At 40.5% G+C, this 26,909-nt stretch overlaps 1 protein-coding gene across 1 annotated transcript in view; it reads left to right on the forward strand.

The window, feature by feature from the left end:
* Positions 1 to 1,951: 1,951 nt before the first annotated feature.
* The window catches only part of LOC130908740 (cysteine-rich secretory protein LCCL domain-containing 1-like), a 51,543-nt gene continuing 26,585 nt past the window's right edge, over positions 1,952 to 26,909 (forward strand). The window contains exons 1-2 of the mRNA XM_057824494.1: positions 1,952 to 2,115; positions 7,964 to 8,353. Coding sequence (XP_057680477.1) covers positions 8,069 to 8,353 — 285 coding nt within the window. The 5' untranslated portion in view covers positions 1,952 to 2,115; positions 7,964 to 8,068. The remainder of the gene's footprint in view (positions 2,116 to 7,963; positions 8,354 to 26,909) is intronic.

A 26,909-nucleotide genomic window follows, 5' to 3' on the forward strand; every position in this document is an offset into this window, starting at 1 on the left:
AAAATGTTCATTGTTTTCATGGGCAAGAATACAAGACGATCATGATTCAGCATTTAGGGTCACTTTGTTCAAAGTAGGTCCGGGGGGCTCAAATCTTATCTAATTTGACTGGATCTTTGAAATGTTCGTGATGCTATATTTTTTCATTTTATTACCTTCTTTTAGGGATCAATGCCATTGTTGATCAAATCCTCTTCCTCCGAATCCATGTCTTCTCTTTCTGGGGACTCATCTTCAGACTGGGCATAATTCACTGCTTCGAGTCGCCTCCTAAGGACTGGGTGCTCTTCTAGTGGTGTTATACACCTTCTTCTACCCCTGCCTTGTCGTTTTGATGCAATTTTTGTAGATGTAATTGTGAGAAAAATTGATTATTCCAGCAGAGATATGATATGAAACATCATGGATGCAAGATGGTGGCCAGTGACGCGAACCTGGACTGGGGATTTCCCCAGTCGCCTCGGGAAAACTCATTTAGTCACAATGCGACAGTGCTGCCATCTGGCGTTGACTGAAAGAGCTACAAGTCGTCTATATGCTGGCAAAAAATGACGTCTTTATGACAAGTACAACAGACGTTATGGCCCAGAGAAATCAAGAGGACGCCGGCATAGACTGTCATAATTATGACATGATGTTATCATGGGCATTAATGAATGCTTATGACATGTCATTAAATGTCATCTGGCACATTTTTTCGCGAACTCCATTTATGTCAGCTTGGATCTTTTACATCTGTTCAAAAGGGAGATAATTTGCCAGATGACACAAATGACATCTGTCATAAGCATTCATTAATGCTCATGGCAGTGTCGTGTCCTATTTATGATGGTCTTATGACAGTCTTATGGCACCACTGTCAAACAAAGTGTTATCAAATTCTATAACTATCAATGAATGAAACAACTAGAACAGTAACTGACAAAATAATAAAGAATATGAATTTTGATTAGATATTTATATCAGTAGAGATGCAATACATGCTAGGAGGCATGTTGGACGACAACAGTGTTGACAGCAGGTGGCAGCAGAGGTTGAATGTATGCCTCAAGAGAACAATGATTGCCAAATTGAAGCATATTGAAGCAATGATGGTTCATGGTGGTTCATTTGGTCTTATGACAGTCTTATGATGCCGCTGTCAAATAAATGTTACCAGTTGATATCTTTTGGTATAAATATATCATAATACAGTGAGGACAGCTGCGGCTTATAGTCCAGTGCGGCTTATCAAGGAAAAAATGCAGTTTTTGTGTCAAATTTGGTGGGTGGCAGCTTATAGTCAGGTGCGCCTTATAGTGCGAAAATTACGGTGGTTCAAATATTCAAGTACAAAAAAAGATTAATAGCACAATAAGGATATAATTCACCCCTGATAGACAATCACTTGCATGCACCTCGCGTGCATGTGCCTATAGCAATTTGCTGTCCTGGGCAACCGCCCAACCCGACAGCGCCATGATCCTGCATTGGTAGGGAGTGACCCGTAAGTACCATTATGACCCAAAATGAACTCTTTGACTTTCACTGAAAACGATGGACGCCCAATTGACTTAAACTTGGAGGAATGACTGTGAATGCTCTTATTTTAGTGACATTGACAGCGCTAGATGTCCAATTCCTTTGGACGTGGGAGGAGCGAATGAATGGGAATGGTAATAACTTTTGTAAAATTTTGAATGAGTGGTTCTGAATTTCCAGCAAAGCCATCATGACATAACTCTTTTTTCCCCCTATTAAAAAGAAAAAAATATCACAAATGACATATAATATGATTTAATGATTGTTAGGCCGACATGTTTAAAGCAAATCAAACAGTCCTACTGTCACAAGCATTGCAGGCCTTGGCAGTGGGCTGAAGGGGTGTGGCCAGAAGCAGCAGTGTGCATGAGAGCTGTTGAGTGGAGGATAAGTTCTGGTAAGCGATGCTTGAGGAGGCTTTGGTGCAAAAACCTGGAAGACTCCAAAGTGTAAAGTGAAGAAAAAGGCAACCAAACGCTGGTGCGCAAGTCATTTTGAATCCTGCCTGAATTCTCCACGTAGCTAAAACTTCTCAAGATGGATATAGGACTCTTTGCTGCAAAGTTTAGTTAACTGCACTTGATTCCATTTAAGGTATGTTTATATGGATAAAACATTTTGCACAAGGCAGTTACTTTTGTCTTTGAGTGTCCTCATGTTAGCTTTATATTTGCTTTGAATCCATTACATTTTTTGAAACGGAGTATTATAATAACTGCCTCAGTTTTTTCCTCACCCGGAGGGAATTCAGCACAGCATTGGAGAAATACTGTAAGTTACCACTCTTCTCCTAGCAACAAATTATATGGCTAGGTTACACCAGAGGTCTAGTAGTCCATGCACCAATTGTTTTGTGGTGGAATTTTACAATTAGTGACAAATATAACAAGATTCTTGACCCTTTATTGCAAAACACTATCACAACATACACCTTCTAGTACATGTCTACTTTTGCAGTGACAATAATACATTGATGTTAATTGTAAACTAGGTTATTTGGTGTTTGCATTTACTTTAAAAGTTAGATCACCGAGTGGTCCTTTGTAAAAGTTTTTGGAAACAAAAGTACCAAAGGGACATTAATGGACAACCTTTAAGAGCATCTCATGAAGGTGGTGATTCTCATGAAAGCTTTGCATGACGGCAATGAAGAACATTTACCAAAGCTAGCTTAGAATAGAAAAATGATGACTCAGTATTTTACTTTGTAGCCATCTTTTGTCTTGCCTTCTTTGTGTTCTTACTAAAAAAATTAATAAATAAAAAAAACTTCATTATTAGCTGGGGTGGGAACCTCTAGGTACCTCATGGTATGATATGATTTGTGATGCAAAGCTTGCGATAACGATGATCTCACGGTATACGGTACAACGGTTATCGATGCATTGGTCAGGAAATCATTCTAGGATATCCTGCAAAACAACTAATAAACAGAAAAAACAGCTATTGTAATCCTTCTGCTGTACATTTATCTCTAGTAGACATCCAATCCATTTGAACTGGGACGGTGGCAGCAAATAATCCCTCCCACTTCAAACAGGCCCCTCCCACTTCTATGGCTGTCTGTGGCAGCCAATGCCAGGCAACAAGGTAATTTCGTGCCAATTCAGGTCACTTCCTGTTGATTCTGGGATACAGAACAGGAAGTGGCCCGGGAATGAATGGGCAGTGACCCAAACTCAACAGGAAGTGACCTGTAAATGCCTTAAAATGAAAGTAAAGTGTCCTGGAAATGCCCTGAATATCGGACAGAGTGACTGTGAATACTCTGGTTCCTAATGAATGAACGTTCTTTTAAACATTGACACCTTATTTAAAACGATATCTTGATTCTTGGCATGGGAGCGTATGAACAACCTTTTAGGATGCAAAGTATAAAAATATAGCACCATTTGGATATTATGTCACACCCCTAGTGATTATGACGGGACCATGAAAACATTCATTCATTCATTCATTTTCCATGCCGCTTTTCCTCACGAGGGTCGCGGAGGTGCTGGAGCCTATCCCAGCCAACTACGGGCAGTAGGCAGGGGACACCCTGAACCAGTTGCCAGCCAATCGCAGGGCACAAGGAGACATACAACCATTCACGCACACACTCACACCTACGGACAATTTAGAGTGTTCAATCAGACTACCATGCATGTTTTTGGGATGTGGGAGGAAACCGGAGTTCCCGGAGGAAACCCACGCAGGCACGGGGAGAACATGCAAACTCCACACAGGAAGGCCGAAGCCTGGGATTGAACCCTTGATCACCATGAAAACAGTGCAACGATAATGAAAGCTGCGTGCTTGGACTGTCGATTTTCCTTAAATATTTTTCATACAGGCTAAAAAAGCATTATAGTTTATCATAATAAGCTAAATTATATAGTTTTAAACAAGTTAATATACATATATATACTGTACATATACATGTATATATATACATATATACATATATACTGTACGTATATATATATATATATATATATATATATATATATATATATATATATATATATATATATACTGGACTGTCTCAGAAAATTAGAATACACAATATTCTAATTTCCTGACTGTCTCAGGAAATTAGAATATTGTGTATTCTAATTTCTCAAAAATTTAGAAAATTAGAATACACAATATTCTAATTTCCTGACTGTCTCAGGAAATTAGAATATTGTGTATTCTAATTTCCTGAGACAGTCCTGTATATATACACAGGACTGTCTCAAAAAATTAGAATATTGTGTATTCTAATTTCCTGAGACAGTCCAGTATATACATATATACATATATACTGTACGTATATATATATATATATATATATATATATATATATATATATATATATATATATATATATATATATATATATATATATATATATATATATATATATATATATATATATATATATATATATACTGGACTGTCTCAGAAAATTAGAATACACAATATTCTAATTTCCTGAGACAGTCAGGAAATTAGAATATTGTGTATTCTAATTTCCTGAGCATATATAAATATATATATATATATACACATATATATATACAGTGGTACCTCGACATACGATCGCTTCGACACACGATCTTTTCGACATCCGACGTAAAATTTGACTCGCCATTTGTTTCTACATCCGACGACATGCTCGAAATACGACGACATGACAGCACTGCAAACGAACGCACGGTGGATTTTCTTGTGTGAGAAATCAACACAGTTTTCAAAAAAAGTTGATACAGTTGGAGAAACAAGGAAAAAAGTGATGCTTACCTTTGAAATGAAGATGCAAGTTATAGAAAAATATGAGCTTGGGGTGCGCCTCCCTGAACTGGCTCAACAATACAGCTCCATGGTCCTCTTCCGACCACCGTTCGCCACTATTTATAAGTTAAGGTGACAATTATTATTGTGGTAACATTGCCAAGGAAATCGCCAGCTTCGTCACGTTTTTATCATTTATTTAAGAACTTATCCAACACAAAACGCCCATTGTCTTAAGCAGTTGACTGTGCTCTCAAGAAAACGAAAGTATTATCTCTACCGCACCGACCTATCTCACTGAGACGTCAGCTTCGCAGTGCGTTCAGGGACAGTAAAAAGTGTCCGCCATATTAGAATCCGATTCGTTACATTATTTACAGGAATAATTATTAATTATTCTTCTTATTATTATGAATTATTTATTTATAACTTATTTGTTTTTCTATGTTTAATTGCCATTTGTAACAGTGCCAGCAGTATTTATTAAGAATTTAGTGTATGTTTTTAGGCTTTGGAACGAATTAATGGAAATATAATGTATTCCTATGGGAAAATCCTGCTCGACATACGACCATTTCGACTTACAAACAAGGTCCTGGAACGAATTAAATTCGTATGTAGAGGTACCACTGTGTACAGGTATATATATATATATATATATATATATATATATATATATATATACATTAGGGCTGTCAAACGATTAAAAATTTTAATCGAGTTAATTACAGCTTAAAAATTAATTAATCGCAATTAATCGCAATTCAAACCATATATAAAATATGCCATATTTTTCTGTAAATTATATATATATATATTCTGTAAAATAAATTGTTGGAATGGAAAGATAAGACACAAGATGGATATATACATTCAACATACGGTACATAAGGACTGTAGTGGGCATTTCACTCTACTGTCATTTAAATCTGTCTATGCTGTCCTCACTCCGAAGCGTCTACTTTTTCCAAAGCTAGACAGCTAGTAAACGACGTCTTCATAATCAGACTTCTTCCTTTTTCATCTGATTTATTAATAAAATGGCCTCAAACCATTGTCCTCTTTAGACCGTCGTAAAACTACAAAAAAAAGTACACAAGCATTGAATTAGCAACAACGTTAGCTTAGCACGCTATACAGGTTCACTAAACATAAACAAAAAGCGTCTCATACAAAAAATATAACATTTCCCTTACTAACATAATATGTACATTATTTACAACAACCATACTTACGGACAAATCTTGTCCAAGGATCATATAGGCACAACATTACAACGTAGGCGTCAGCCCGAGACGTCGTGCAGCCATATTGAACTGGCAAGAAGACAATAAACCATGTCGCAAAGCGACCACAAGAGTTCGCTGCTAAGCTAACGTTGTTGCTAATGCAATGCTTGTGTACTTTTTTTTGTAGTTTCACTACGGTCTAAAGAGGACAGTGGTTTGAGGCCATTTTATTAATAAATCAGATGAAAAAGGAAGAAGTCTGATTATTAAAGCGTCGTTCATTAGCTGTCTAGCTTTGGAAAAAGTAGACGCTTCGGAGTGAGGACAGCATAGACAGATTTAAATGACAGTAGAGTGAAATGCCCACTACAGTCCTTATGTTAAATGTATATATCCATCTTGTGTCTTATCTTTCCATTCCAACAAATTATTTTACAGAATATATATATAATTTACAGAAAAATATGGCATATTTTATAGATGGTTTGAATTGCGATTAATTGCGATTAATTACGATTAATTAATTTTTAAGCTGCAATTAACTCGATTAAATCGATTAAAAATTGTAATCGTTTGACAGCCCTCATATATATGTGTGTATATATATATATATATATATATATATATATATTTTTTTTTTTTTTTTTTTTTTTTCATTAAATTGATTGAATATGATGCTGTATTGAGGTGAAAACATCAGAGCTTTTGATAGACGCATTACGGTAATGAATTTGTGACTCTGAAATCAGTAATATTTTGGCAGTGGCGCAGAAGTGGGGTGCTGAGTGTGCTGCAGCACCCCTTGGTGTTGGGGGAATATAAGTTTTAGTTGATTTTTTGTTGTTGTTGTTGTTGTTGCTGTTAAAAATAAATCAATAAATAAAACATATTGAAAGAATAGTAAATTTAACTCTGGGGATTGAAATATATGTTGAATAAGTTTTTTTGGGGTTTGTTAACACAGTCACCACCTGACACCTTGCTTGCTACCTGGTCACATTAAGGCACTATTGGAACGGAAAAGTTAACTGTTGACAGAGGAGGTGTTAACATGGCGCAAAATCAAATTAGCAATTTTTTTCTTAACAAAAACAGCGAAATTTTCTAAAATTCAATTTGAGGTCGAGATGATTAGTATAGTTTATATTCATGTCCAGTGAGGAAAAGTTAGCTGCAGATTTAGACCGTGGAGAACTTCAAATAGTTTGCATTGTAGCCATATTATTGTTTGTTGTTGTTGTTGAGCTGCCACCGTGCCGAGTGCTATTGCATATCCGTGTGCAATTTATTTGAGTGTTGTGAAAAGTGGGTGTTAAACCGAGGCTTATTGGACCTTTTGGTTTTAAAATGTGTTTGTGTGTCATTGCGTCATCTAGCTGCGGGGATTTGCATTAGAATACACGGGGGATTTAATTCCCAATACAAAAACTCCAACACACACACTGTAGGTGAAATAGAACGCTGTCTTTGTAGTAGCCTAGCAGTAGCACATAAACTATCCAGTAAGCGTGTGTACTGCCATTGTGTACGCCTTGTATGGGGAAAAAGAATGAGCATGACAAATTCGGACTGAAACAGCTGTTTTGGGATTGGAAAAACAAAATAATATCCTCAGCACCCCCTGCTTTGAGTGACTTCCAGCACCCTTGTATTTTGGTAACAAATGATGGAGTGGGCCACCTAATAGACATAGAACTAAAAATGAACTATTTCAGATTTTCATGTCTATAACTCTAAAATCTTCTCTGACATAGTTTAGCTAGCTTAATGAGAATCACCCAAGTGGGCCTTTGTAAAGGTTTTGTGAGGCAAAAATACTATAGTGACCTTAATGGACAACTGGTAGTTTGTTGCAGGTCAAAGCATCATTCTGTTCCAACATGCATAGTTACCTTTTTGAACTGTTAAGAGCATCTCGACTCGTTTAAGATAAACTTATGTTTTTGTCCCACAAGGTCACACAATCTAATACTAAAAAGCGGATCCCTCTCCTAACTCCACACATCCATCCCACCTCGCATATTTTGGGGCGTGCAACTCTGGACTGATACAAAAAGAAAATGAGACTTGCATCCTCAAACGGGCTAAGCATGGTTTCCCTGCTGCTGCCGCTGCTACTCCTGCTGCTATCACTCATTCCAAGGGCCGTTTCCATGGCGATGCATCCCAACACCACCGGCTGGCAGCAGATTCTGGACAAATATCTGGACGAGGAAGGAGACTTGTGGGAAGCCAAGAAGAGGGGGAGGCGGGCCATCACTGACAGCGACGCCCAGCTTATACTGGACCTGCACAACAAGCTCCGAGGTCAGGTGTACCCTCAAGCCTCGAACATGGAATACATGGTAGGTCCAGTCGGTTGGCTAATTGTCAACACAAGATCCTTTTCCCCCACAGAATGACACTTCCTCAACATGCATTAATAATTTTCTTGTGCAGAAAAAGTAATCAGTTGAGGTTTCAAGCGATGATGAGAACTCATTGTCAGCGCAAGGACATTTGAACATACAGTGCCGCTTTGGCGTAGGAGTGCTTTTAAAAGCTACGCTTTTTTTATTTGCGTTGGTTGTTAGTCTGTCTGATTCCTCCAAAAGTACAAGGTACCATGCGCTTCATAATATCTGTTGAGGTCATGACTCACAAGTGTGCCAAGCTGGTACCATATTGGTGTAGACGACCCATGTCATTCCCACAACGTTGTACCATTTGTGGATAGAATCACTCCCAAGTATTCACTTTTTCTTGTAATTTGTGCTTTTGTAACCACTCTGAAACCGCGTCGGCAACACGATCCATCCTCTTCAGCAGGTCAGGACTTGAGCCCGTGCAGCCAATGTGGCAAAGAGCATGGTAACCACTAGGCTAAAAACCCAAGCTAGCAGCTCTAGCTGCTAGTGTGCTCTCTTGAAAGCATCGGGAAGGAGGTTTCCACAGCATGCAACAGACACTCTTGCACCCATTCAGCTCACCCTCCAAAACCTTCACTTCTGAGCCGGCTCACGACACCAATGTAACCGGTCTGAAACTGCCCCGGCGACTCGATCCACCCCTCTCGACCAGTCACGCTCGTTACCTATGAGGCCAGGAGAGCACAGTAACCACTAGGCTAAAATCCTAGACTAGAAGCTGTGGTCGCTAGTGTGCTCTCTTGAAGGGATCGGGAGGGAGGTCTCCACTCCATGCGACGCACACGCTTGCACCCATGACACTTTGCTACCACCTCGCAGCAACTTGGGCTAATCGACTGTCCGAAAATAAATTGAAGAGCTTCATTTAGATTCAATTAGTGCTTTGACAAAATTTGGGAGCATTTATGGGCAAATCAAATCTATCTGGCTATCATGACTAGAAAAAACACAAATGAACACATGTAATACTGTAAAACCACAATTCTGAATAAATTCTACACAAGGATGGTGAATATTAGAAGTGGTCATATCATTTTTTTCAGTGAAAACATGCCAGATATTGCCAACAATCTTACTCTTTTTATAATAATAATTTTAACGATAAATACCATAGCAATTGCCCAGAGGTGGACATTTACATTACATTTACTCCGCTACATTTACTTGAGTTTGGTAAAAAAATGTACTTCCACACCACACGTTTTACTTTCACTTCATTAGATTTGTGGAGGAGAAATGCTACTCTCGCTCCGCTACTTTGGTCTACATTAAAGTCGTTACATTTTCCCTTTTTATTCCACATATCAAGTTTTACTTTACTTTTACCCCTGTATGTATGATATACGTTGTGTGGAACTGTAGCTCACAACAGCAATGAAAAACTATTCCTTTCTCGCTGAAACTAGTTAAGCTCTTCAAAAGGCAATTACAGTCTCTAATACTCCTTAAAATAAGACTCGGTCATTTCTTGTGCAACAAGTGGAATCGATCGAGAGCCAGGCAAGTGGGCTGAGTTCTAGCGACGACAAAGCCGAGCGAAGTCGCTTTCAGGCGACTGGAAGTGGGGGCGTGGAAGTCGTGGGAAAAAAATGTGTCCAACAGAGGAAGTGGTCGTGCTATAAACGTATTGTACTAAACCACAGCAAATGTAAATGTATGCATTTAAATACTACTTTATTTGTACAATGTTCACTTGATTAAACTCCAATACTCACGCAGGGGCTTAAATGCACTACTGTACTCGATGTGACACAGGGCATCAATGGAAAGCAATTTGCAACGTGCATGTAGCAGCGATGAAGCACATTTAACTTTTTTTTTTTTCATTTGATAATTTATATATTTGATTCCTCAAAATACGTTGAAGGAATCTGACCTTTTAGCAAGATTGCCTGGAATCACGCCAGCCGAACCGCCGGACGGGAACCAAACAACCCGGCCAAAAGACCAAACTCCACGCATTCACCTTAGTCTTAACCTTTTGTACTGATTCCATTTTGAAAGCTGGAAAAAGGTTTTGAAACACAAGTTTAAAACTTATACTGAGTCGACAGCAATCATACAGCACAGAGGGACCCAGGCGAGGATCCAAGGTTAACATGTCACTAGTCAACTAAAGGTTCCCGAGAAAAATGGCAATGCTTAGTTAAACATTCAGTCTTTTGAAGGCTCTCGGGCAGGAAGGAGGGTGTGTTGAGGATAATCTTCTATCGCAGTTTGGGCTGTTTAGAATTATTGTCTGTTTGTGGATTGGACAGGAGGATTCGGGAGCTACTATTGTCAGGGCAACGAGGGTTGTGGATTTTGCCACCTCAGCGCCAAATGGGCTCTTAGAGTCTTGTCAGTCGTGTTATCAGTTAGATATCGAGCGTTCTCCGATGTTCATTGTGTTGGGATAGGGCGTCCCGCCATTTGTTTTGGACTGTCCGGGAGAACTGATTGCGAGAGTTGGTAGTGCAGACATGGCCTAGATGTCAGCGTCAATCTTGCTCTGTCAGTTGCATGACGCACACGTTTGGCTTCCGTGATAACAAGGTGTCATGTGTCTCTTATGCCCTGTATTCTGCTTGTTTTCCTTAAACTATGGTATAAGTGCTATTTATTTTATATTGGGTGTCTTAGACTGCAGTCAAATAGTAAATAACAGAAACAATACTATTCCCCAATTGATTATATCAAGTGTGTTAGAATAATGCAAACAGTTAGACGGTGCCTTCAAGAAAAGGTACTATCTCCTTCAACATGTGTTTTTATATTGTTGTTGGTGTGTTTGTCCTGTAATGCTGCTGGTTACGCCTTTTTATTTGCCCCTCGGGGACAAGTAAAGTGAATTTGAATTGAATTGAATGTGTACTTCCAAACCACGGACAGTTTTGCTTCTCGCCGTGTTTTGATGACTTCATCACAAGTGGACTAGGGTTCTTCACAATAATCTGTGGTAAAATTTTGGTCTTTTAACCGAAAGCCGAAAATCTAATTTTAGCTATTTTTGGCTGAAAGTTTTTGGCGCCGATTTTTCGGTCACATCTGTATTTTATAATATAGTAACATTATGTTGAGAAAATATAAGATTATACCATTGTTTTAAGAAATAATATTAATGAAGTAATGCTACTCTTATTTGAGTAATTATTTTGTTACTTTACTGTACCCACCTCTGCAAATATCATGCTTGAACTGAATAGGACGAGGGTCAGCAACCCGCAGCTATAGAGCCGCGTGCGGCACTTTAGCGCTGTTCTAGTGGCTCCCTGCCTCCATTTTTCAAAAACGTTTGAAAATGGAAAAAGATGGGGGAAGGTAAATATATTTTTAGTTTGAATATGGTTTATGCGGATGGAAAAGCATGATACATTCTTCTAATTCATACATATTGTAATGAAGTTAAACTTGAAGTGGCATCGTACAACAGAGTAGTCACGTGGTGCGTCATTCTATTCACACATTTGTCCCTGTAACACAAAACAACACAGCACTTTAAGGGGACGCTGGCTAAGCTAAATTTAAATTTAGGGTTGTTCCGATCATGTTTTTTTGCTCCTGATCCGATCCCGATCGTTTTAGTTTGAGTATCTGCCGATACCGATATTTCCCGATTCGATTGCTTTTTTTTTTTGCTCCCGATTCAATTCCAATCATTCCCGATCATATTTCATATATTGCCACATTTTGGCAATGCATTAAGAAAAAATGAATAAAACTCGGACGAATATATACATTCAACATACAGTACATAAGTACTGTATTTGTTTATTATGACAATAAATCCTCAAGATGGCATTTACATTATTAACATTCTTTCTGTGAGAGGGATCCACGGATAGAAAGACTTGTAATTCTTAAAGGATAAATGTAACTTTGTATATTGTGACTAAATACTGCCATCTAGTGTATTTGTTGAGCTTTCAGTAAATGATACTGTAGCCATCTGTTCTGCCCAAATGCATGATGGGAAGTGCACTCATGACTGTGCGTAGTGGTGCCAATTGATATATCCTCTCTGCGTTGGCAAATAACATAGAGAGTTAAGAAAAAGATCAACTACTTTTCTTCCCCACATTGCTTCCCACGATGTTTCTAATCGTAGGGAGAGGGATTGTAAGGCTTTAGCCAATTAAAAAAGGCTCCAAAGCTGCCAAAATTCACTGTACTCATTGAACGCGACAATGTGTGAGTGGGCCGTGCAGCGCATGCATTAATTGCGTTAAATATTTTAACGTGATAATTAAAAAAATAATAATAATTACCGCCGTTAACAGGATAAATTTGATAACCCTACCTTAAGCCTAAACTAAAGTCTCTGGATGAGTGTAACATACAATGTCTGTAACGTTAAATAAAATTATAAAACAATTTATTTAAAAATATATATATATTAAAAAAAGGCATGGTGTCCGATATTTTTTGCCGATTCCGATACTTTGAAAATGACGTGATCGGACTCGGGATGCCGATCGATCGGGACATTTCTATTTAAATTTAAGTTATGCTAAAGCTATGAGATACATTTAGTGTGTGAAAATCATTCAGCACGGACCTTTAAAGGCTAAAGCAAAATTGCATTTGCCGGGCACAGCCAGACTATTCTCCCTGTATTTTTCTAACACTGAGAAATAGTCTGGGACCCAGCCCATTAACGGCCTCTCGAGCAAGGTACAAAATCAACCGTCCAATCAGATTCGTTTATTTGAGTGACGTATTCTTAACGACTAACGTCACTCTTGCACGCCAAGTCATCTACAACAACACAGATGGCAAACTGGAGAGCCGAGAATATGTTCCAATCCGCGGTAAAACCAGTTTTAGATTACCAAAAACAAATCGAAACAAGTCATTGACAACAGTCAACATGGCTCGCGCTAGCCATGTTCAATAAAGTTCTCCATTCTCCGCTCACGCTAATTACCTGTCGCTTTAACAACGTCACGTCTGGCCGTCGCTGATTGGTCCACTCTGCTGTCTGTTTGCTGTGGCTTGCTCCGCCCTCGGAATCTGATTCGCCGGACGGTCGCCAGGCTCAATCGCTGGAACAGCGGTGAGTCTGGTATACCAGGAAAACATTGCATATCCTCTTTCACCAAGATAAGAAACAAAATCTTACCATGTGTTTCAGAACAAGCAAGCATGGAGTGAAGCCTAGCTTTAAGAACATCATGTCTTATATGTGTTTTGTGGTGAATGAGTTAACCACCAGTCACCGGTGAGGTTCAGGGTGGGAGGGTGGTGCAGGACATGTCACATGGGTGACACGACCCAAACACGATGCAGACTGACGTACTCCACGTACATTAAGAAAATATCACACAGTTAGGGTGGTAGGTGGTGGCCCCTGGGGCCACGCCCTCTCTGCCTGGGCTGCTGGCCACAGGGGGCGGGTGGGTTCAGGGCTCCAGTCCCGCGGCGCTGTTCGGCGCATTCCTGCTTCCCCTCTCCCTCTTGTATCCTCCTTGGGCCCCGGCGCGGGTTGCTGACTGAATGCTGTCAGGACAGCGGGGTGTCACCCACTCCGGGTGGGGAGCCTGTCGAGCCCCGATCCTAGTGGGCCTTGGGGGCCTTGGGGGCCCTGGGGTGTGCGGTGTCGGTTGCGGCGGTGGCTAGTGGGCGGGCGTGGTGGGTGGTGGCGTGTCCCCCCATCCCTTCCCTGAAGGCCAGCTAATGGGGTGGCGGATGGTCCGGAAGACCACCCTGGGATTGTGCCAGGTCACTTAGGTGGCCCCGAGCAGCATTTCCACTTGTCTGCAGGACATCACACGTCTGATAAGATTCAAGCACGACTGGGTGCAATTAGACACACTCAAGTAGAGAAACCAGCGGTGCCAGGATTAGCGATCAGGCAGCATAGAATAGGATGTCAACATATCCACGTGATTCACATATGACAGGGTTCTACACTTCACATTGCTGATTTGTGTACGCTCCACCCTGCCTAATCACATCTCTCTTTCACTCACTCCCCCATCCTCTTTGTCCTCCGCCCACATGTTGTCCAGGGGAAATCCAATTAGCTAACGATAGCACCACTATGATCATCGGTAGTGTAGGCGTTCAATGTATTTCTTGTTGTTGTTTGTTCCTCTCCTGTTCTATTTTTCTTTCCTGCATCCTGCTTTCTCTTAATAAACGAGAAAAAAAAGAAAAGGGAGAAAGAAAATACCACACATCGTGAACATATGTAAACTATGGCGACATTTTTATGTCTCGTTGTCATCTCGGCAGACAAAAACTGGCATTCATCTCGTTATGTTTTAGATAGATGATGATCAACATGTGTTTTTCGCTCGTTATCGTCTCGTCATCGTCCTGAAAAAAATTGTTCGTCGAGGAAGTATTATCGTTATCATCATCCTTGACGAAAACAATGGCTGCCAATAAATGTATTACTTATGTTTTGAGACACTGTATGTGTCTTTAGCCTTCACCATAGATTCCGTGTGTCTGCGTGCAAGTGCGTGTGCTCATGCACAGCCTGCAAGATCACTTTTCACCAGGCAATTAGAATCGAGAAGGCGGCACCCCAGCTTGTTTTACCAGCTGTCTCACTCTTGCCAAACATACACGCACACACAAACCACACACCTCCTCCAAAATCAAGTGCTCCACGCTCGGCCATCTGGAACGCTCGCAAACACGCTCCATAAGTAGCTGCCGCCTCAACGCCATTGTGAACGGCCACCAATGAGACGGGGCCCGTTAAGAATCAATACAGTGTCTAGAAAGTAATGACTTTTTTTATGTTTCGCTAATGGAGCTATGGAACAAAAGGCAGTATTCTTCCACAGTGAAGGCAAATAAACAGTTCCTGCTGGGGGCAATTGCTGGAATATGTAATTGTATGATTGAGAGTTTAGGTTTGAGGACTGTGTGTGCATACGTGAATGAATTGGGGCTTTGGCAGACTTCTAGTTGAAGCACACACTTGTGGAGAAATGCTGAGCCAGCAGCCAGCAGTGCATGTCTACTTTCTACTGTCTCATGTTACAATTGGCTGTTTTCTCTTTTTGTTTTTTTAACATTCAGGGGCATTCAGGGGTGAATTATGGGGAGGCATGCAACAAGAGGACGTGAGGTTAGAGAGGGAGCATTGGCAAAGAGTAGGTAAACAGAAACACGTCTAAAGATGATATACACAGATTTGAAAATTGAAAGGAGAGAAGGTTTCAAAGAATCAAAAGGCTGATGAGAAGGGTTGGATAATCAAGTGAGGTGAGGACTATGTAAAAAAACAGAAAGAGAAAAACAATCAAGGGTTCTTGGAAATAAATCCCAGGAACAAAATACTACAGTTTTATGTACAGTGGTACCTCTACTTACAAACGTCTTTACATACAACATTTTCAGGTTAAGACACACCTCAACAGGAAAATATTGCCTCCTGTTAAAAAAGAAATTTCAGAATACTGTTGGAGGCAGTCTTTCAAGTCTTCCGCGTGTTCGTTTTCAGTTCAGGTGAGACAGCTAGAGTGGATTGTTAAATGAAGACTGGAGGCAAAAGATCAATACTGCGCAGTTTTAATTTCAGAAATTTCTGGGTGCACTTAGTTACAAGGCAGGCTGTATAGACAAAATGCACACTACACAGAGGGCTCGGCCTTCCTTATATACAGATAAGGAGGTGTGTCTGTAACGTTTGGTGATTAGCTCTTCCTGCAGATCCTGCAAAATAGGTCATGGGCCTTGCTGCGTTGGCAGTTAAAAGTCCATGATTATCTAAGGCAAAACTATCGGCAGTTTCTGTAAAAGACAACTCCATTTATGGTCATGCTTGCAAGCATATCAGAAGATTGTATTAGACGATATGCATACTGACTTCAATACGAAAGGTAAAAATGGCTGGTACTCACAGCTCCCAAAGTTTACTGAACATGACATACTTATAGCTGCTCTGGGGGGCGTTTACATGGTGACGCTCCAAGAGTACGTCAAATTTCATATTGCATTTACATGGTTCCGTCTTAGTTCCGTCTCCTTTTGAACTGTATCACAATTCCGCATGAAAACGATGTCGTATTCATGCCAGGCCCTAGAGGCCGCCTGCTCGGAGCAATGGTGTTTCTTTCTTTTTTTTTTCTTCACCCCCTGTTTTATTTAGCAGTTTTAGTCACGGCTTTTCTATATATTTAAATTTTCTCTCATATTTCTTGTACCTTTGCTGTTCTTTACAAGTTTAAATGATTGTACAACATTGCTTGTCAATTAAAAAAACTCAAAGCATGTGTTTTTTTCTTTTACTGGCACAAAAATGCAAAAATAAGATATATTTAAATTACAAATATTATTTTTCAAAAAAGTAAATTAAAGCCGCTGTTCTGGGATGTTTGCTCTTTTGAATGTTCACTAGCAGCGACAACGCACACCAAAAGTGACATGTGCGAGTGCTGACGTCATCAGAGCGAGAGCGTTCCATTCATAGGGTTGTGAAGCAATCCCGGCAATTGAATCTTTCCGCTTTGGAGGCCGGAATCAAAAGTTTGCGCCTTCGCCTACCATTTTCGCCGTCACCCTGTAAAAGCGAGGCCATTGTTGGCTATTGAGGCGATTGTTGTGTCTTGGTGTTACAGCGTCACCAAGTAAACGGCCGAAAAATTGTCTGGTGCACAATGTTGTCACAGATTACTTTAAAAAGTAATTTAATTACTGATTACTGATTACACCTCAAAAAAGTAATCTAGTTACTTTACTGATTACTTTATCATCAAAGTAACTGAGTTACTTTAAAAGTAACTTATCAGTTACTTTTTATCAATTTTTCTCCTTTTGCTGCCTTAACATAAAAATGCAAACAGAAAAATGTCATTACATGTAATTGAAGGCTTAATCTTTGAGTAAGCGGGGGTTTAATTGGTCGATGGAGTTGATTTCAACCACCATTGACTCGCGCTAGCTTAACCACTCCGGAGCCCTAAAACTGACAAATAACTGTCAAACTGCATGGAATTTGTTGAAATCAACTCCAACGACTAAATAAACCCCCGCTAACTCCAAGATAAAGTCTAGTGTCAAAAATTCTGAACTTCTTTAAAATAAAGACCTAGCTGTTAAAACAGGGGTGTCCAAACTTTTTGCAAAGGGGGCCAGATTTGGTGTGGTAAAAATGTGGGGGGCCAACCTTGGCTGACGTGCTTTACATAGAACAATATATTTAAGCAAATTTTAGCAAGCCATTCAGTGTGGCACATTTGCTTTATTATTATTTTTAATGAATAATTTCAACAATCTTGCAACTAGCCTTTGTGGTGCTCTCTTTCGACTCTTGGGCATTTGCGAAATACTGCTGCTGTGAAATTAAACTAGCTTCAAGTTGCTTGAATTTCTCGCTGCATATCTTCCCTGTAATCTTGTCCTACATGTCAGCGTGTCTTGTTTGGTAATATCGCCTCACATTCAACTCATTAAAAACAGCGTCTGTCTCTTTGCAAATGAGGCAGACGCAGTTGTTGCGTATTTTAGTGAAGAAATAGTCCAATTTCCACCTATCCTCGAAGTGTCGGCCATCACAGTCAACTTTCTTTTTTGTTGTTGTCGCCATTTAGAAAATGGAAGTAATGGGTCACACGGGGTAATGTTGCTTAGCCCATAAATACCTGCAACATGAAGCAATTATTAGAATTTGGGAAAAAAATGGAAATGGAAAAATAAGGTCCTAATGAAACCTTTTTTTCAAATTTGTAAAAAGAAAAGTCAAAATGAATATGTGTAATTAGTGCTCTAATATCTATAACCCATGCTAAATCATGTTTTTTTTCTGATGGAACCTGCAGATGCATGTGTTAACTTGCATCCATCATTTTTTTTTTTTTCAAAAAGAAATGTCAAAATTCTAAATCAGTCTCAAAATCATTAAATTTTAGGTGTATCAAATGTGATACATTTGGCAATAAAGGGTTAAAGTGCTGCTGCCTTTTAGTGGGTAAATGAGGAGCAGCATTTCGTGTGTAAGCTACTTAATATGGTGGTTGCAGTACTGCTGACCAATTTATTAAGTATGCGTGCGTGCCAGATGTTATTGATTTTATGACAGATGCTGGGGGCCGGATGAAATTTGACCACTGGCCGCATTTGGCCCCCGGGCCGGACTTTGGACATGTCTGTGTTAAAATATTGTCTATAAAAGTTGTAAAGCAATAAAACAAACAACAAAAATTAATGAAATGAACAAAAATCCTACAACGTACAGTTTTCATAATGGGTCAAAATCATTTTTCGAGCAGATCATGTGACTAGCACCTTAGAGACTTTCTTTTGCTTTGCTTAGCCAAAACTACACCTGGGGAGGCAAGATGGATATTTAGAATTTCTGTAAACCTAAGCTTTCAAACGCAACCAACAGCAACTGAGATTGAACAGTTTTATATATATGTGTATGTACAGTATTGGCCAAAGGTTTGGCGACACCTCAAAGGTGGATACTTTGAAGAATGTAGAATATAAAACATGTTTTCAGTTATTTCACTTTTTTTGCCGTTCCACATGTTCGTTCATAGTTTTGATGTATTCAGGATTTACACGAGAGGATTTACAATAGTAGTGAAGATATATAAAACGCCAAAATGATGAGGTGTGTCCAAACTTTTGACTTTCGTTTCAGAGTCATCATCATGCTTTGCCCCCAGTCCCACAAAAGTAAAATTCTGCCTATGGTTACAAACACTAACAATAAAATGTGCATAAAGGCTGGTTACAAACTGTAGAAGTGCTGGCTGTCTTTTTGACCTGTAGGCTTTGTTTCGAGTTTTGTCGCATTGTGCTGTAATTCCAAATGCTTCCTTGTTGAAATGGATGTAGAGTTTTTAGCGGCCGACAGTCTTTTTCAGCCAGCCCAAAGTTTGGAACGCACGGAGATATTTTTGTCATCTTTACTGGACAGAAATGTGAAATAATGGCTATATTTTCAGTGGGCAAAGGCAGCCATTTGCGGTATATATCCTGCCTTTCACTGTTAGCATTCTGACGAGGAAGCGGGGCTATGTTGTTGACCGCCGTGACAGACAGCGCTCAAACAGCATGGTAATACACGTGACCCGTTTTTTTTCCCGATGAGAAAACGTGTGATGTGATGTCACTCCCAAACTCAAGAGTAATATTTTCTATAAAAATGCTCTTCGTACATGACCACAGTATTCTTCATTCTACATACATTATGAGGCACAAAACAAAATAGTAACGCACAGGCACTAAGGAAACTAACTTTAATCGGATTACTGGCTTGGAAAAATGAACGCGTTAGATTGCTCGTTACTGAAAGAAAGTAATCAGATGACTGTAACAGTAACGCGTTACTGACAACACTGCTGGTGCACCAGCACAAAATGTTGGCGCAACCACAATTTTTATTGCATCTCCTTTAACGCCATACTTTTAATCACTCTCCATAACATTCATATAATTCCTTCCTTCTGAACCGCTTATCCTCACGAGGGTCGCAGGTTTGCTGGAGCTGATCATAGCGAACTCCAGGCAGAAGGCGCCCTGAACTGGTTGCCAGTCAGTCGCAGAGCACATATAGACACACAACCATTCACGCACACACTCACATCTACTGACAATTTGGAGTGTTCAACCAGCATACCATGCACGTTTTTTTGGGATGTGGCAGGAACCCGGAGAAAACCCACGCATGCATGGGAAGAACAAACACAGGAAAGTCGGAGCCGGAAATGCACCCACGATCCCAGAGCTGTGAGGTGGACGTGTTAACCACAGTCCCACCGTGCCACTGTCATAATGTGAATTACTTTTAAACAAGAATAAAGTAGAAAAATGCTTGTCTTTATTAAATGCTTCATTGAATGAGTCCACTTACACTGCTGAGAACAGCTTCTCACTTACACAATGAACGAGTTGGCACAGCACACTTCAGACTGGGCTACCAGTTAAACGATGATGAACATTTGTGCCTTTGATCGAAGAGCATCCACTCTGGCCAGATCAAAGCTACAAACCTGTCAGTCGTTGTTAACGTTAAGTACCAAACACTAGCTGCACTGATGACCAAGAAAAACAGTTTGATTGAACTGCTTAGCAAGAAGGAAGGTAAAAGGCTTTGGCGCTTTCCGATTTCCGATCATGTGGTCCGATCGGGGGCATCCCTAATTTATATAGTGCCTTTTAATCCAGGCTTGCTTTATATAAAAGGGATCCAGGATCTGTACACTTGCAGCTTTTATGAAGTAAAACAAAATCGTCTAGCGATGTTGCTATAGCGCATGCGCACATTGCGATGTCGATGTTCAAACGATATATTGAGCAGGCCTAATACATTGATACCTCAAGATACAAAATGAATTAGTTTCGGAGTGGCTTTCATATAATGATTTTTTTCTTATTATGAATAGCCTTTTACATGTAAATTGTCTAATTCGTATCATGATTTACTAAAATCCAACATTAAATTTGCCGTCATGTCCCCTGATTGCCTGTCTTTAATTGTAATGCTTTGTTGTCCACTAGTGGTGCCTAAGTGTAACTGGTCTGTTAGGCTAATTCTACAGACGTTATCACATGACTACTCAAGCTCCTAGCAAACACATATTGTTAAATGATGAGCTTGTCATGCCATGTCATTTCCTGTTTTATTTTGAAAGCTTCACCCTCCTTGTGTCTGCGTACTTGCCCTTCCTCTGGTCACCTAATCACCTATTGTTTCCACCTGTTCCACATTACCCCCTGTGTATATATTGCCTTAGTTTCCCTTGTCTAGTGCAGAAGTGTCTTTCGTCCAAGGTCAGTCACGTCAGCCTCTCGTCATAGCCTACCGTCATAGTCTATTGCAGTTTTACTGAATGTTATCCTCCATTGGAGCGCTTTGTGTTTGAATTTTTTCATCTTCGCTATCTTGGCTTTTTCCTCCATTAGGAGCGTTTTGTGTTTTTGCCCTTTCCTCCCTTATGGAGTGCTTTTTTGTTTGAACCCTGATCGTGGTTGCTTTGACTTATTCCTCCATTGGAGAGTTTTTTGTTTGTACATTTTTCTCATTCCCGCATGTCAGCAGAAGAACCTGTTTTCAAAATAAAAGTTTTTGCCTGAACCTCCGCAGCTGAGTCCGCCTCGTCATCCAGGTCTGACAGAGCTAACCTCAGCAGCCATTGCTTGCTATTTCACCTCGCCGTTTATGCCTTGATAAAGCATTGCTAGCCAGTTACATTCTTCCTTTTTTTCCACATACATGAGCATTGCGTACCACAAAAAAATATACGTATATACAGTATATATATATATATATATATATATATATATATATATACAGTGCCTTGCAAAAGAATTCGGCCCCCTTGAATCTTGCAACCTTTCGCCACATTTCAGGCTTCAAACATAAAGATATGAAATTTAATTTTTTTGTCAAGAATCAACAACAAGTGGGACACAATCGTGAAGTGGAACAACATTTATTGGATAATTTAAACTTTTTTAACAAATAAAAAACTGAAAAGTGGGGCGTGCAATATTATTCGGCCCCTTTACTTTCAGTGCAGCAAACTCACTCCAGAAGTTCAGTGAGGAGCTCTGAATGATCCAATGTTGTCCTAAATGACCGATGATGATAAATAGAATCCCCCTGTGTGTAATCAAGTCTCCGTATAAATGCACCTGCTCTGTGATAGTCTCAGGGTTCTGTTTAAAGTGCAGAGAGCATTATGAAAACCAAGGAACACACCAGGCAGGTCCGAGATACTGTTGTGGAGAAGTTTAAAGCCGGATTTGGATACAAAAAGATTTCCCAAGCTTTAAACATCTCAAGGAGCACTGTGCAAGCCATCATATTGAAATGGAAGGAGCATCAGACCACTGCAAATCTACCAAGACCCGGCCGTCCTTCCAAACTATCTTCTCAAACAAGGAGAAAACTGATCAGAGATGCAGCCAAGAGGCCCATGATCACTCTGGATGAACTGCAGAGATCTACAGCTGAGGTGGGAGAGTCTGTCCATAGGACAACAATCAGTCGTACACTGCACAAATCTGGCCTTTATGGAAGAGTGGCAAGAAGAAAGCCATTTCTCAAAGATATCCATAAAAAGTCTTGTTTAAAGTTTGCCACAAGCCACCTGGGAGACACACCAAACATGTGGAAGAAGGTGCTCTGGTCAGATGAAACCAAAATTGAACTTTTTGGCCACAATGGAAAACGATATGTTTGGCGTAAAAGCAACACAGCTCATCACCCTGAACACACCATTCCCACTGTCAAATATGGTGGTGGCAGCATCATGGTTTGGGCCTGCTTTTCTTCAGCAGGGACAGGGAAGATGGTTAAAATTGACTGGAAGATGGATGCAGCCAAATACAGGAACATTCTGGAAGAAAACCTTGTTGGTATCTGCACAAGACTTGAGACTGGGACGGAGATTTATCTTCCAACAGGACAATGATCCAAAACATAATGCCAAATCTACAATGGAATGGTTCAAAAATACACGTATCCAGGTGTTAGAATGGCCAAGTCAAAGTCCAGACCTGAATCCAATCGAGAATCTGTGGAAAGAGCTGAAGACTGCAGTTCACAAACACTCTCCATCCAACCTCACTGAGCTCGAGCTGTTTTGCAAGGAAGAATGGGCAAGAATGTCAGTCTCTCGATGTGCAAAACTGATAGAAACATACCCCAAGCGACTTGCAGCTGTAATTGGAGCAAAAGGTGGCGCTACAAAGTATTAACGCAAGGGGGCCGAATAATATTGCACGCCCCACTTTTCAGTTTTTTATTTGTTAAAAAAGTTTAAATTATCCAATAAATTTTGTTCCACTTCACGATTGTGTCCCACTTGTTGTTGATTCTTGACAAAAAATTAAAATTTTATATCTTTATGTTTGAAGCCTGAAATGTGGCGAAAGGTTGCAAGGTTAAAGGGGGCCGAATACTTTTGCAAGGCACTGTATATATATATATATATATACACACACACACACACACACACACATATTTCGTTTGTTTACATTTATAGTTAAACGTAGTTACATTATGGCAATGCTGCGAGCGGGACTTATCTGTGACAGTACATATTGTTTTCCGTATGGTGAATATTTTTTCTTAATATGAAGCAAAAAGCTTCAAACATTTTCGTAAAATGATTGGTCGTATAAAACTCTTGCTTGTATGTTTGTTTGTACCACTCTGTTTGTCTCATTTGTTTATATCTGGTAAAGCCCCCAAGCTGAGCATAGCTCAAAAAATTAAAAAGCAACTGCAGAAAATGTGTAATAATCATATTAAAAATACAGTCAACTAATAGAATCTGAATTTCTGTTAAAATATCAACTGTACAGTTCAATAATCCGTGATTGATCATGTACGTGCCTAACATTTATTATGCAATCGGTGGCGCATGTCTGAAGTGCTGAACACCGCTGTATTATGTATTGAATGTCCAGTGTGGTACATTACGATCATCTATGACCATACATAGTTAGAATTGAAAGTGATTCAGCTTGTTTCCTGACTTCCCTTTTCAGTCTATGGTGGAGTGCCATCACCTCTCATAAAAGTGCACAGCCCCAATTTACTGGAAGACTTCATGTGCTTCTGCACTGACACACTTGTGCACACAAATGCAGATTAAAATATCTCTCACACACATACAACGTCCTGCACGGCCACGACCTGTGTTATCGTCCGGTTGGGTTTTAAAGCAGGAACTGGCTGACCCCATGAGGCAATTACCTCAGAGACTCAAAGATAACATCAATTCAAATCCCCACATTTCCTCCTCCAACGATACCCACTCCCTCTTTCCTGCTCCCTCATCCCCATGGCTTCGTTCCAATTCTGCGATTACACAACACTTAAGGTGAAGAAAAAAAATACCTGGATAACCAAGAATTAAAATCTAAGATAGGACACAGTTCTTGTGACTCTTTCAAAGTTATTTCCCGAAGCAGGAAAATTGCTGTTCTTTTTGAGACCGGTTATTGCACAAAAAAGTATTGCTTCCAGAACAATATAAAATATTTTTTTGTCCGCTCGTGTCAGTGTTCCACCACTGTTGGTTGGATTGTGATGGTGATTTTTTTAAACAGATATACATACAGTTGTCCCAAAAAAATGTATACACCCATTGGCAGCTAATAATTGGACATGTTCACACTTGAACTCAGGGCTCCAGACTGTAGCAAAACGGGGGCATTTTACAACTAAAATTAGAGCCAGTGCGAGTATTTTTTCATCTACTTGCACATGCCTGACCAATAAGATTTGTTTTGGGGGTTTTTTTCTGACAAACTCCTTTACAGTGAAATCGACTAGTTCGCAGTCATGTAATGAGCTGGTTTGCCAAGGGAAAAAACAACAGAAGAAAAGGACTTCCAGGCCACTTCCAGGAGAGCGGAACTCATGACACGGCCGCCCCGAGAGGCTCCGCATGCCTTGGCCACTTTTACGCACACGTCCCCCTGGTCGTCTGTGGTTGTGGTTTGCGCTTCCAGGAAATATACGCAGGACCACACCATGTTTCTGTTTGATATTTTCCAAGTGTTGAGTGCACAACGATTGTAACATCCTAAGTAATGATGTTATACTTTATCGTTTTCCCAAGATATATTTAAATCGCAACTCTGCAGTTCCGCAATTCATTTATTTTTCACATCACGCCAGCCCAATGTCCTGCAGGCTTTTGTTGCTGGACCAGGAAGAGGCATGTAAGCCTTTTTCGGTTTCAAAAAGATCCCGGTCACCACGAAGAATGGGCAAAACACGTCCGACAACTGTGGGACCATTGGACGGACGAGGAAGTGAGTAAGCCATGTGTTTTATATCATGTCAAATACTGGGATCATGGCACACGTTATAATAAGGAGGTGGCTTGCATTCTGTGGGTGACAATGCTCCCTGTCCACCGAGAAGGTGGGAGTGGCCGCCTCCCTCGGCCAATGATCCGGCAACTTGTCGCACACCATGGTCGCCGGCCAATGAGCGCCCGTGCTCGGGCATCCACGCGCTCTCGTCTCCGGTTCTTGATTGTGTCGAGACTTCCACCCCCCTCGGCCCTCTTCGCGTGCTCGCCAAATGAGCGCTATCCTTGGCTTGGGCCCAGGGACCCCCCCACTCTTGTCTCCGGTTCTCGCTTGTGTCAAAACTTCCAACCTCTCGGCCCTCTTCGCATGCCCGCCCAGTGAGTGCTATCCTCACCTTGGGCAAGGGGAGCCGGTTCTCGATTGAGTCGGAACTTCCACCCCCCTCAGCCCTCTTCGCATGGCTGCCAAGAAGAGAGTGCTATACCCGGCTTGGGCTCGGGCATCCACGCACTCAGACGTCGGCCAGTTTGTCCACCGAGAATGCACCATTTTCACCGTTTGATCCCCTGCTGTGTCCGCGGCGACAAGCACTCCTGACGGGGCCGCAGCAGGGGAATGACAAGCAGAAACTTGATCGCCGCCGCGGGCTGGCCGAGCGGTGAAAGCAATCACCCCTGCCGTGGGCTGGCCGATTGGTGAAGGGTATCACCCCCGCCGCCGTGTGAAATGAGTCGGGGATGTTTTGTGTGATTTTTCGTGTTCGAAAGCCGAAGTAGAGATTTGGAAGCACCACCCGATTCAGGTTAGCATGTAACCTCGCTCTGAGTCCCCGCAGGGAAATGACAAGAGACGGTCTAACTCCGGTGGCATAAAATACCATTCTGGAGGTTTAAGGAGTTGGCAGTTTTGACCATTATGCAGTAATTTAGCCCTGTCGTACTCAAAAAATGTATTTTTAATATTTCATATTCCATTTAGCACAAGACTGTTATTTGTCATGACCATACAATTTATTTAGCAATTGGGGAAAATACTTAGATACCAAGAATATCTTGTAAAATTATTGGAGTAGAGGGATAAAAACAATGAAGACATTTTGCAGTCTGCTCTCTTGCCTTTTTCTCGTTCTGAATCTTCCTCCTCCATTGGGCACAATTCTAAATCCGTTGAAGTCGCAACTCCGCTGACGTCCCCACCCAGATGGAGGCGCCAGAGCGCTATGATGACAGGAGGAGCTAAACGGCAGACTCATTTCTCGTCATCTGCCCTTCGCGAAATTGTTGTATATAGTCGAATCGTTTCAATATATAATTTTATTTCCAATAATAACCCTATTTAGGATTTTTTTTATTGTGTCACATGCACTTTAAGACCTGCGGTTTGAACCTAGCCTAAGAAGTACAATATTCTCAAAAAGTTACTCAAGAAAATGTAATGAGTTACTACCCACCTCTGATTACTATGAATGGAAGACGTGACTATTTGAACATAATTAGACAGTTTTTGATCTAAACAGTCTGCTCAATATAATATTGAAAAAAGACAGTTCTCTTAATCCCATCTATAATCATTTCAGACTGTGTCACTTTGGTGATATTTTGCTGGGCTGCTAGAAATCCTGTTTGGAGGTCCTGTACAGGTTTATGTTTCCAGACTAATGCAAAGAACAGCAGTGTGATCTTAAGTGGGTGACAGACGATGGAAGAGGAGGAGGTTTTACACGTAGTGTCGTTTTTAGAGTTTTTCAGTCCAGTCTTAGATGGAATTT

This window comes from Corythoichthys intestinalis, chromosome 20 (genome assembly GCF_030265065.1).
Source record: "Corythoichthys intestinalis isolate RoL2023-P3 chromosome 20, ASM3026506v1, whole genome shotgun sequence".
Taxonomy (NCBI): Eukaryota; Metazoa; Chordata; class Actinopteri; order Syngnathiformes; family Syngnathidae; genus Corythoichthys; species Corythoichthys intestinalis.